Source organism: Rhinopithecus roxellana, chromosome 4, assembly GCF_007565055.1.
Source record: "Rhinopithecus roxellana isolate Shanxi Qingling chromosome 4, ASM756505v1, whole genome shotgun sequence".
Taxonomy (NCBI): Eukaryota; Metazoa; Chordata; class Mammalia; order Primates; family Cercopithecidae; genus Rhinopithecus; species Rhinopithecus roxellana.
The window spans coordinates 172295334-172308381 of record NC_044552.1 but is presented as its reverse complement, the minus strand read 5'-3'; the positions used below and the strand labels follow the sequence as shown (position 1 = coordinate 172308381).

The window sequence follows — 13048 nt, the reverse complement described above, 5'->3', positions numbered from 1 at the left end:
AGTCCTGGAGATAGATAATGAGTAGGAAGATCCAAAGCATGAGAAAAACATAGGTTCAGGTGGAGGGAAGCTTCCAAATAAGGGTGAAGAAAACTTTTTCCAAGAGGGAGGCAGGAGAACAAGGAAAAAGAATAGATAGGTGTTTACAGTCAGGCAGAAAATTTCAGAACTGGGCATCTTAGAGAAGCCTCTTTCCACCATAATGAAGGTGATCCATGATGAAGGGAATGAAGGTGGCAGATGAAGGGAGTAGTGATGAGATGAGAACTAACAGGGTGGAGAAACTATAAAGCTAGAGTCAGAAAATTATGAATCCGATATCTTTTGAGGCTTTCAGTAAATGTAGAGAAGCATGTAATGAAGATTATGATGAAATAACTAAGGCAGCTTCACCTTAAATGTGCCTGGGCTCACTTTGTGCCATGCCATTTGGATGGATTAGATTTTCCAGTCTTTATTTTGTTTTCCCCTGTTAGAATTGCTTTCAATTATATACGACATGTCTTTCAGATGAAATTGGAAGAAGCAGTTATTACAAGCTATAGGTGAGCTCTTTAGACATGATTGGGTATGTTTTCTCAGCTGACATCCAGAATATATTTAGAATCCACAGCCCATTTAAATGCAGGAGTTTTCATTAGGGTTGTGGGTACATTAACATATGCATATTTAGGGAAATAAAAAATAAAACATGCGTGCTGTAATTACCTATTAGAGACATATTCTTTACCTTGTAATCTTTGCTAACATAATCTTTGTATCATTTTACAGCCTCCAGAAATGAAAATCACAAAACTCCTGAGCCTAAATTAATCATCTCCTTAGAACAACAGTAGCAATTTCAGGAAAAAGAATGTCCCACAGTTACTCTAACATTTTTATTGGTATTTGGGAAAGCTGAAACTAGATTTCCTGTATCGAGTTCATTAAAAGAACTTAAGATCATTCCTGTGTGACTTATGGTGTACCTTTGGTCAATATCGAGCCGAAAAGTAGTGTCTTTTAAAAAAGGCATGCCTGTCTTTGTTAAGTTCTACATAGTCCTCTAATTTATCCCTTAGGTTTCAGCTGAATCGTCATGTCTTCAGTGAAGAATTTCCTTATCTTCTAAACTGCATGAGTTCTTCTTGGGATCATTCCCATGGCACCTCCATCCCCTTTCCTTATCTGAACTTTCATCACACTTTACTATAATTTCTCTTTCTCTTGTAAGTTGTGTGATGGATTGTAGGCACCATAAAGGCAAACATGGTATCTGTTTGGTTCCCTGCTTTATCCCTAGTGACAACACATAGCCTACCACCCAGTAGTTGCTCAATAAATATTTGTTAAAAGAATCTGTCTCAGGTATCTCAGTGAAGTGACATGGAAAGTATTCTTCGAATCTTGACATCGATGTTCTGCCCCCAGTTCTGCCTCTAAATGATTGTTTAACTTTGAGCAAGTCAGTTTGACTGTCCCTTTCCTTAACTGTAAAATTAGGGGATTACAGTAGGTGACTACTAATACTGTTCATAACTTCATGATTATACACAATTCCATATTTCTGGTATTAGTTCACACACGAATGTTAGCAATATAATATTTAAAATGAGCAAATCCACAAAGGCAAAATGAATGGAAAAAATTAGTGCAAAGGAGTTATTTCCATCTGCTTGTTACTATTATGCATTGATTTTACTAAGTGAGTTTCCAGAAAGATTAGTTGCTGAAAATGGAAATTGGAAATTGAGGCATGAATGGGAAAACAGAATGATGAAAAAGTTGGGGACTTGGAGAGGAGAGTCGGGTTGACGGGTTTGGAGCCAACAGAAATACTGTCCCCTGTTCCATTTAATTCAATGGTGTATGGATATGTGACTATGTGCTTCCCTTTGCAGTGCCACATTTGGGAATCCCTTTCACACCAGCTTCATTAGTTACAAAGGCAGCAATCCATATCCAATTTTCATTTTGTAGCAGGATTGGTAATGTATAAACTACACTCTTTGTTGAAAACATTTGCAATTAATCCTATAAACAAACAAACAAACAAGCAAATGCAAATGTTACACTTCCTGCCCCTGCCAACCCCGCTGACTCTGAGGTCTGGTCACCATTTATTATACTCAAAAATGAATTGAAATTCCCACTTTGGCCCTAACCTAATTTTCAAGTGATAATAGGCATGGATTCCCAGAAGCACTCTATGCCTCTTGATAGTAACATCCTAATTTCCTTTCCCGGTAAATGTTTTAAGTAAGATTTTAGCACCAAAGGAAATTAAACTTTAAATTAATCGTAATTATAAAATGCCATCACTGATTTTTGTCTTCAGCCTAATTACTTTCTATTATTTAAACAAACTGCACCTCCTGTGAGTTTTAAGTTTGTTTCTCCTTCATTCCCTGCCACACAACACCAACCAATCATAGAGGAGGCCTCCCTGAGTATCTTCTGCCAGAGCAGCCTCATTTAAATGTCACATAGGATTGAGGGTTTGTCTCCAGCTCACTTATTTCCAAGGCGCTCTTTCAGTAGCTAGGTGTAAGCCTGCTTCGCTCAGATGTTTTCGTTCTGCATACCTGGTGGCCATCCTTAGAGATCTAGTGTTTCTTAGTCCTCCTGCTGTTAAGAAGGAGACCTCTGAGCCCAGCCTTCTGTTTCTATGAGATGCCACTTCTAAAACTAAAGCAGAACTGGGCATAAGGAAGTGGGCAACGGCCAACATCATTCATCAAGAGCCTAACTTTGAATGTCATCTTCTCAGCATGTCTCTGATTTGGAGGGCTTTTAAAGAGACTTCATTTTCCTGTGCCAGCTCTTTGTCTTGCTCTCATTTGTTCTTTGGAGATGGGACTAAAGGATCCCAGCGACTTCATTTTGTGAGCATGTATGTCAACATTCTGCTGCGAAAATCACCTCACTTTTCTGCTACTTGAATGTTTTCTTTCTCATGTCATTATCCATGAGAAATTAGAGATAGATGGTGAGGAAGCTGGTCTAGGACACCCACTGCTGGTAGGCTGTGGGGGTCTGCACCACTGCAAGAAGCAGAGTCAGCAAAATCAAAGGTTTTTGTTCATTCATTTCTGTAAATGTCACTACTTGCTCCTCCTTTAAGTCCACATGCTTTCTTTTTTATTAATGCTATTAAAACAACATCAGTATTCTTCATCTGCTGGATAACTCCAATTCACCCTGTCAGAAATATTCTTTGCATAAAAAATACCTCTTTTGTTACACCCCAGTTAAAGGCCCTCCTTTGCTTATGTGAATATTGTTACTTCTATATTGTTTTATAGAAACAAAACTCTGATTGTTCTTAATTAACAGAGGAGAGAGAATGAATCAGCTTCTTTCCCCTCAAATTCTTGACTTGGAAATATCCGATTTATTTAAAGATGAACATTGTGTGTGTGTTTTGTGTGTGTGTGTGTGTGTGTGTATGAGTGAAAAGCAATATAGTATAATGGAGGAGATACGATATTATGAAAAAAGAGAGAAAATAAGAAGTGAATGTTGAAGAATCAGACTCGGTTTTGATCTGAACATATAATTTTAAAAATATAGCTTATGTGTTTTCTGTTAGATGATCACAAGAGGGAGCAATTTAATAGAAGGCTGAAAAACAAACCAGTGTTCACCAATCTGGGGAGACAATGTGAAAATTATTACATGTATCACTGTTGGAGAATGCTGTTGTCACTAATAGGAACTTGAATTTAATTGACAGGAGGAAAATTCATATGAACCATCTGTCTCAGGTGTTGATCACTTAGTTTTATATATAGCAGCACATCTTTCTTCCTCTTGTTTAGAAAATGATAGGTGCTTTATTCAAATTACTTATTCATTTACTTAGAATACATTGAATTCTAAGGAGATGTCATATTTCCTTGGCAGTTTCTGTATACGTCAAGAAATGTTTGTGGAGATCCAATTGATTCATTCATTTATTTTTCAAATACTTCCTGAGTCCTTTTCTAGGTTGGGGATATGGTAGATGCTAAGGATACAGCAGGGAACAAGGCAGGGGTAAATCCTGATGATGTCTCCTATTATTCTTCCATCCTGAGTGAATCAGTGTGTACTGTATTTGAATGTTGGAAAGTCATGAATGAGTTAGTGACTTTGGGCAAGTCATTTGATCTTCCTTGGCTTATAAAATTAAAGTGCTGAAATAGAGCAGTAGGCTGGTTTCCATCATTTTAAACCCTGTACAACTCATAATTCAAAACAAATCATAAACAGAACAAACAAATATAAAATTAAATAAATGCAGAACTTCTGTGCTTTGGTTTGGGGGGAATGGGAAGGAAAGGTGAAAGATGACACCTTTTTCACCTTGGCCCCACTAGGATTCTGTAGGCATAGTGAGAGATTAGTGGAGTGCAAAGCCTGGGTCTTCAGGCTTTGTGATCCTGTTCAGAGATGAGAAAATAAATACCAAGTTTTGGTTTAGTGGGAAACTGGCAGATGTGAAGAAAATGTTTTCACTCAGTCACCATCAAATTCATAAGACAAATGTTATAGAGAGAAGATAAATTAGTAAGATACTAAGATTATGTTACATTTTATTTGATTGCTTCAGTATGATGCCAGATAAGTAAAATAAACATATTCTCACAACTTTGCCTGTCAACCTGGCAGCCAGGAACTTGGCAACTTTTCTGAACTTCTAATCATCCCCTCTTAGGTTATGTTTGAAGAGTGATTTATAAACGTGAAAGAAAGCTCAGACTACTAAACAGAATGTATGAAATAGCCCTAACAATCAGATGGGAGGAATGCAGTTAGATCATAGATAGATAGATAGATAGATAGATAGATAGATAGATAGATAGATAAGAAGAAAGGAAGAAAAGAAGAGAGAATGAAAGGAAGGAAAAAGAGAAGGAAGGAAGGAAAGGAAGGAAGGAAGGAAGGAAGGAAGGAAAGAAGGAAAGAAGGAAGGAAGGAAGGAAGGAAGGAAGGAAGGAAGGAAGGAAGGAAAGAAAGAAGACAGGCAGACAGGCACATAATACACCAAAATTTGAACTGAATATCAGAAATCAGAATTATGGGGTTATTTTAATTTTCCTTTTTTATTTATCTGTATTGTCTACGCTTTCTGCATTCCCTTATAGACAGGAAGTAACAGATTTTTTTTCAAGGGGAAGTAGTTCTCCCTGCTCCCATGTTTACCCACCCCCATGATTGAGAGCGTGAGATTGTGCTCAGAGAACTGCATTCAAATTCAATGATCCTGACAAACTGGAGAAATGATAAAAACATACAGAATGGAATTCAATACACAGAAGTGTAGGCCAGCAGGTTTTAGAAGAAAAATCAAACAAAAATAACAGAAAATTATTAGCCCCAGAGAAGTGAATAATTTCCTGTGGTTTTCTTTTCAAATGAAAGATTCAATAAATTGATTGTGACTTTCATCCCAAGGCCAGTTGATTTTGAGGAATTCAGGACAGGTTTTGACACATTTGTGCTTGGCTGGTGTAAATGTGCATGTGTCTAACTCCAAGTTTAAGCGTCTTGAATTCATTTTTCAGCATTGCTTTCAAAATAAGTCCCTTAGGATATTATTTTTTAAATGATATTCCATGTCTCTCTCCAGATGATTTCAACATTTAACAACATTTGCAAATACATTGAATCGCTTTCAGCAAAGAGAATGACTGCTTAGTAAAATGAACCCATTTGCTAGAAGACCAACATTTAGTTTTAGTTTAACTATTAAGCCAATGATTTACAAGAACACATAATAAAAATTGAGAAGTCATATGATCTTTTTTTTTTTTTTCCTATCATGGATTAGCAGTATTTGCCATGGCTGCATGGCTTCCTTTTAATTGTCACACCTAACAATGCTAATAAAGCACCGAGGACAATTTCTGGTTCTATCACTGTGAGTGGGTATCTGACTGCAGTGGGGAAAACCCAAGGATGAAGTGAGACAGAAGAGCTACATTTAAAATAAAAGGCACACCCGACTAGGAATCTCCAAACATTTTCTTTCTGTCACAGAATAGTGTAAAAGAGAACAAGCAGAGGGAAATAGAAGACGGGAGGCCATAAGGAAAACTCTGCATGGCTGGTGACAGATGAGACAGCAGAGACCCTGCCACAAAGACAGCACAGCGAGATGCCTGCTTTCCTGGAGAAAGCCTTTTCTCCCAAGATGTATCACTGCCTTTTCATGAACAAATATATAAAAGTATGTTGTGAAGGTAGCCCACTCAAATAGGGTTCTAAGGTCAAGCCATATCCTCTAGAGCAGGGGCCTCAGCTTTTATCCTGGTGAGAAGCTACTCATCTAGAGGCGGATCACCCCACAGCAGGAGATGCTGAGCGGGAATTCCTGCCTGGTGGCAGTGAGTATGGAGCTGATCTGGCAGCAATACAGCCCTGAAGCCTCTTACCCACAGGCATCTGATGGGCCAGTGAGCTGCATCTATCCTCAATCTGTGCCCCACATATATTTTCAAATGTCCAGGACACACGTGGAGTGTGTGTGCATGTGTGTGTATTTGGATGTGGACTGAATTGTGATCCTCCTCAAATTCATATGTTGAAGGTCTAACTCCTAATATACCTGACTGTACTTTGAAATTGGCCCTTTGAAGAGGTAATGAAGGTTAAATAGGGTCATAAGGATAGGCCCCAATCCAACACAAAGTGCTGTCTACAAGACAAAGACAGAGGCCTCAGGATAAACCAAACCTGAGTTTTCTAACACCTAGACTTTGGAAAGCAAATTTCTGTTGTTTAAGCCATTATGTCTGTTGTATGTTTTTATGGCATCTGTAGCTAACTAACTCATGGCGGAAGGAGTGTCACATCTAATTTGGGATCTCTGCTCTGAGGGTTGCTGTCATCTCCTGGTAGGCACAGCAGATGGCAGTGGTGCCCTGTGAGTCTGCACAACCAGCTGGCCTGCCAAGCTGTGGCTCCGGCTTAGATAACTAAAGAGTTAGAGATGTAAACTTCAAGGTCCAGATTTTTTTTCAATGGAAAAAAACAAAAACCCTTGCAATATAGTGTCTGCTATGATCTAAATGTTAGTGTCCCTCCCCAATTCATATTTTGAAACATAATCACCAACGTAATGGTGTTAGGAGGTAGGGCCTGTAGGAGGTGGTTATGTCATGATGGTGGAGCCCTCAGAAATGGGATTAGTAACCTTCTAAAAGAGGCCCCGGAGGGCTGCCTTGCCCCTTTTCACATGTGAGGTTACAGCAAGAAGGTATCACCTATAAGCAAGGAAACCAGCCCTCACTAGAAGCCATATCTGCTGGTGCCCTGATGGACTTTCCAGCCCATAAAACTGTGAGAAATAAATTTCTGTCATTTATAAGACACCCTACTTATAGTATTTTGCTATAGTACCCCAAGGGAACTAAAACAATATCTCTACAAATATTAATCAAACTGGACTCTAGAAGAGTAATGAGATACTGCTTAAAAGAATACATAAGGGAAAAAATGCTCAGGTGTTGGATGTTCATGAGCCTCTCTGTTTCAATGATGATTTATTGCTATTTCATTGAGTCTTGAGTCTAGACTCAAGTCTTTGTTCATTGAGCTCAAACACTCTCCATTGCTTCCTGGAGGTTTCTGCCTCTTTCCTCTGAAGTTTTCTGGATACACCTGTTGCTGTGAGGCTGAGGTATCAGAACTGAGCACATAACTGATTAGCTTTATGTTGACTTCAAAAATCTTTTTTTTTTTTTTTTTTTTTTTTTTTTTTTTTTTTTTTTTTGAGGCGGAGTCTCGCTCTGTCGCCCGGACTGGAGTGCAGTGGCCAGATCTCAGCTCACTGCAAGCTCCGCCTCCCGGGTTCACGCCATTCTCCTGCCTCAGCCTCCCGAGTAGCTGGGACTACAGGCGCCCGCCACCTCGCCCGGCTAGTTTTTTTGTATTTTTAGTAGAGACGGGGTTTCACCGTGTTAGCCAGGATGGTCTCGATCTCCTGACCTCGTGATCCTCCCGTCTCGGCCTCCCAAAGTGCTGGGATTACAGGCTTGAGCCACCGCGCCCGGCCGACTTCAAAAATCTTTTATCCAGTTGCCATCATTGGGCCCTTATCTCCACAGTCATTCTAAGCACTAGCTACAGAACCAAAGCTGTCCTCTGTTCCTTATAAGGCTCTTAATAATGGAAACTTAACCAATTTGGCAAGCAGGTAGCTAGCACCTACTCCTGACACTATGCTTCATTGCAAATAATGATGCGTTATTGCAAATCCACAGTAGGTAAAAATAGGCACATAGAGACCCTCTCAGTGTTTACATGTACATTAAACCCCTTCCAAGTCTCAGGGTTTGCTTGAGAGTGGTTTTATTTTAATCTTTCACCAAACTTTTTAAGGATCAGGATAATTTTTATAATATAATTACCAAAATTATACAGAAAAGTCAAACCTAGTTTACTCAATGCATTGAAAGTCGTATGTCCAGGCAGTGTCTAAGGATGAACATCAGGCAAGTGATCATATATGGAGAATATCAACCCCAAGCATTGTAACCAAAAGATACTCACAACTGTCTAGGTGTGAATGACTACAAGTAAATGAACCTAACCGAAAGTCACCGAAGACCACTGGACAGAAAGCCAGTCCAAATGAGCATCTCCTCCTACCTGTTTACTAGTCCCATGAACATCTGAGACAAGCGTCAGTCTACTTGTATATAAAAATTAAAAAAAGAGTTCATATTTTGCCCACTGAGCAATAAGACTAACATGATAAAACTTGTCTTTAAGAAGTCTACTTGTGTTTTGGATTAATAAAGGCAGATGTGGTATTGTGATCAAGATACACATAAAGACATATATGTTATTTTTTGGAGTCTTTTGGAGGAAAAAGCTTATTAGATGCTTGAGAGATAACTTTCGATCTTCCAACAGATATTGGTGACTTTGAATCTCCTTGAATTTACATTGCTTTGGCCAAAACTTGGTTTAGCATAGAATTCCCTTAGAAGAATTCTCCGGAATATTAAGTGCTTTTTTATGGAGGCGGCCGGCGGCGGGGAGTGGGGTTGGTGAAAAACAGGAGACCTGTGTTCAAATATTTTGGGAGACTTGCATTAATCATACTTTTAATTTCTATAAATTGATGCTTTAACATCTACAAAATGACCACTAGCTGTTTCCAAGTAAGCCCTGACTCACCCCCAAAAAACATGTGGAGACTTTAGATAACCCTAAAGCTATGCGTTAATAGCCACAGTGAACATGAATTTCATGGGGCACCACTTTGTAACACAGTTAACCTGTTCTAATTAACCTTCCTACCCTGCCTCATCCATTTCTTCTTGTAGGACTCGAACTAAAGGTTCCGCTGTCTCTCTGCCTCATGACTGACCCCACTCCCATGAGGTATTCTCCCGGGGGAACTGTGGGTATAATTAAGCCATAGAACTCTTTCTGGTTTTTCTCTTTGATCTGTGTCTGGCCTCAAGGTAATATGGTTAAAACAAAACTGTGGGTTAGAAAAAAAAAATGGTCATACTTCTTTCTGGCAGTACTCTTAGAAATGTTAATATATAAACATGCATTCTAAATTTTCAGCGTCAACCTTACTTGGCTTTGGAATTTTTTTTTTTTTTTTTTTTTTTTTTTTTTTTTTTTTTTGAGCAGTATGTCTTGTGGAACTAGCATTTCTGAGATCTCCTTTGAGCGGTACTATTCTGCCGAAATGCTGATTATGCATGTAGGAGACATGGTATGTCAGTAAGTATTGTATGAAGATAAAAATGCACTGGTATCGTTGTGAAATGAAATCAAACAACATAGCCCAGAGAAAGCCCAGCTTCCATATGAAAATTAACTGGGGACTTCCCCTTCATCGGGGATTTGGCACACAGACACTGAATGGTAATATCTCAATGAACTTACATAGTTTGTGTGGTCCATGCATTTTAAAATCTATATATATTTTGCCCTTTCTAATCTTTGAATAAATCTTTTCTGTATAAGACAAGTGCTTACTGGATGTCTTCTCTTGTATAGGCACTAGGCACCTCAAACTCAACCTGTGCAAACCGAACTAGTGATCTTATTCCCATTTTTCTTACCAAGTGGCAATTCCATCTACCCATTCACTTGCATCACACACCCAGGAATCTAACAGTCTCCTCCTTTTCCCTTATCACAGTACCCACCATTGCCCACTAATCATGTCATTTTGGCATGTCTCATGGCGCATCTATCCTCTCTTTCTCCAATACCAATCCTTGTCCAGATTCACATTATCTCATGTCTCACTTTCATGGTGTCTTAACTAGTTCTCTTTTCCCTAATCTTTCCCCCTCTTGTGTCTCTTCTTTGTAATGATGCTAATGTATTTTTTCTAAAGAATGTTTTTGATTATGTTATCCTCTTTTTACAAGCTATCTGCCCATTGATCTGTGATTGTATTATGTAAAGCCCAAGCTCCTTAATCTTTCATACCCACTTTTCTACTATCTCATTCCTACATGTTTTTCCAATTTTCTCCAGCTGTCTACCTGTAGCACAGGAAACAAATTCAGTCACATTAATCTGGCCGTGATGTGCTTTTTCACCTTTTGCCCGGGACCACCCCTTGCTTCCATACCCGCAACACAGTAAAGATCTATTCACCTTTTGAGATCAAGCTCAAAAGTGTTCTCTATGAACCTTCTCCTGATCTCTTTCTTCTCTTTACCCACAGCATGCACTACAGAGTTTCATACTTGTTTGCTCATATGTTTGTTTTACCTACTAGTTGGCAAGTTCCTACAGGTAAAATATTATGTATGAATCATCCTAAAATCTCCAAAGGCTGACATAGCACTTAAAACACTAAGGAATATTTTACAAATGCTTATTTAGTGAAAGGACCATTTTTCCTTTCATATATGAAATAAATTATAAACTATATACTTCTGATTTTATATCATGTATGAGTATGATTGAAAAGTGCCTCTTCTAAATTAATCACTTGATATTGCCTCTTCCTTTCTAGTATAATTGGAAAGGGAAGAAGAAACATATATTTATCTTTGGATGTTTTCCTCAAATCATCATATTCTCACCTTCCTCTTTCCTTACTGTTTCAAACACCCAATATTATAAATATTTTTTGAAACCAAGAAAAATGATTCCCAATTCTGATTTTTCCTCTGAGTAAATGTAACTACATGGGCAATTATCCATGATAGTACCCACAAAGAATAGAAGTACTTTCCCCAGTTCTCCTATTTTAGATCCTTAGGGGCAGGGATGGAATAAAACCTTCTACCCTCCATGTTTCGGAGAGCAGACAGCAACAGAGCCCCTGGGAGGATTGTAAAAGTGTACTGTGATCTAAACTCTGGATCAAGCAATACGTCTCAATGTTGAGCCTTTGACATAGTTAGAGTTCTAGTCATTTGTATCAAATAGCAGGAACGAAAAGGACAGACGGACATTTGATTTCCCAAAGACAATTCTCTGAATTAATCTGAAGTCAATTTCCATAAGAATCTTAGCAACTACTACAAATGTTGATTTTGGGGATTTTTAGTCTTGGGTGAAACTAGTTAGTTATCGATACCTAATAAAGGGATCATAAAAAGAGAATGGTCAAGTTAGCCACATTTTAAAATCATTTCCATCTCCAATCTCCTCTCTCTGTTCCCTACTAGAATTTTTTATAAGAGGAAAGGATTTTTAAAAGCCCTTCAAAGAAAAGAAAGAAGTTATGTTTTCAAAATGGGTGCTTCTCCATTCTTCACTTTGCTGGATACTGTTATGATAAACACTTTGGTCTGATGGGCACAAAAGGCTTATTCTCCATTCTAATGCTGTGTTGTGGGATCTTGTCTGAGGAATAGGAAGGCTAGGTAGGAGGCAGTAAAGAAGATGCTTTGAACTTGAAAGAAACAGAATAGAGCTTTAATACTTACAGCTGTCCTCTTCTTCAGTTATACATTTCACAACATAACAGGCGTAGATGAAACCTGCCAGCTGAAACAAAACAGAGATGCTTTAGACATCAGACAAAGGCACCAAAACCAGACCTCACTGGGGAGTGGCTGTTCAAAGTTAGGCAGTTTACAACCAGACTCAGGGCTCCAACATGGCTCATTGGACTGGATCTTGACTCCAGTGTGGATTCCTGATTCAAATGATGCTCATCTGTGTTGTAAATAAACATATCACTCTGTTTTTCTCTGACCTGCGTTTATATGTAAGATTTGTTAATTGCCAAGCAATCTAAAACAAATTATTTTCAGTACAGAAAAAGACTTATGACCATTCACTAATGGATTAACATTTGCATTTGTGCCAATCAACTTCTAGTTTACTTTTCATTAGCTCAGCACCTGAGATTCTAAAACTTGGACTCTCACAGACCATCAGAAAAATGCTTTGAGGGAAAAACATTAAGGTGATTCTGTGTTTTGTTGCATGGGCTCTTTGTAAGTAAGGAAGACATAGATCTGTAACAGGAACCAGGGCATACTGAGTATGATTAAGACAATATGTCACAGAGAAGTGATGAGATGGACACCTATAAGTAGGGAGTATCATCAAAATGCATTGAATATGGCATTACACACATCACATTGTCTTTTCTGAAACACTACAAAAAGGTCTGTGTGCTTGTAAAGGAGCACAACAAAGTCATTTGATCTCTCTACTTTCTCAGATTGGGTGTTTTTGTATTCCTTCCTACTAGTACAATATTTATTTAGTCAATTTATGAACACTAATCAAAAGAAACAAATATAATTTCTGGATAAGGAGAAGACTATTTGTTTTCTTTTTTTGCAAATTGATCTAGTTTGGAGGAATCCTTAAAGGTATGTCCTTAAAACAGTGATGAAGATGATTCAAAACAACATTTCAGACAGACATTGATCTGGCTAAGGACCGACCCCACACAATAATATTTAGTGTGGGGAAGAAAACATCAGGAAAAGCTGCCGTCTTCAATTAGGAAGTGAAAGCACGGGAAAAAAAGGAACTGCCGCGACAAGCCTAATGAAGTTGCTTTTCATTAGGTGACAGATAGTGATCTTCTGGAGGATGTGAGTGGAACATCTTAAGTCAAAGGCTACAC

General features: G+C 38.4%; 1 protein-coding gene across 4 annotated transcripts in view; it reads right to left on the bottom strand.

Moving 5' to 3' along the window:
- The window catches only part of NKAIN2 (sodium/potassium transporting ATPase interacting 2), a 1056178-nt gene that overhangs the window by 16520 nt on the left and 1026610 nt on the right, over positions 1–13048 (bottom strand). For all 4 annotated transcript variants that reach the window (XM_030929551.1, XM_030929553.1, XM_030929552.1 and 1 more), the window contains one exon: positions 11889–11949. In XM_030929551.1, coding sequence (XP_030785411.1) covers positions 11889–11949 — 61 coding nt within the window. The remainder of the gene's footprint in view (positions 1–11888; positions 11950–13048) is intronic.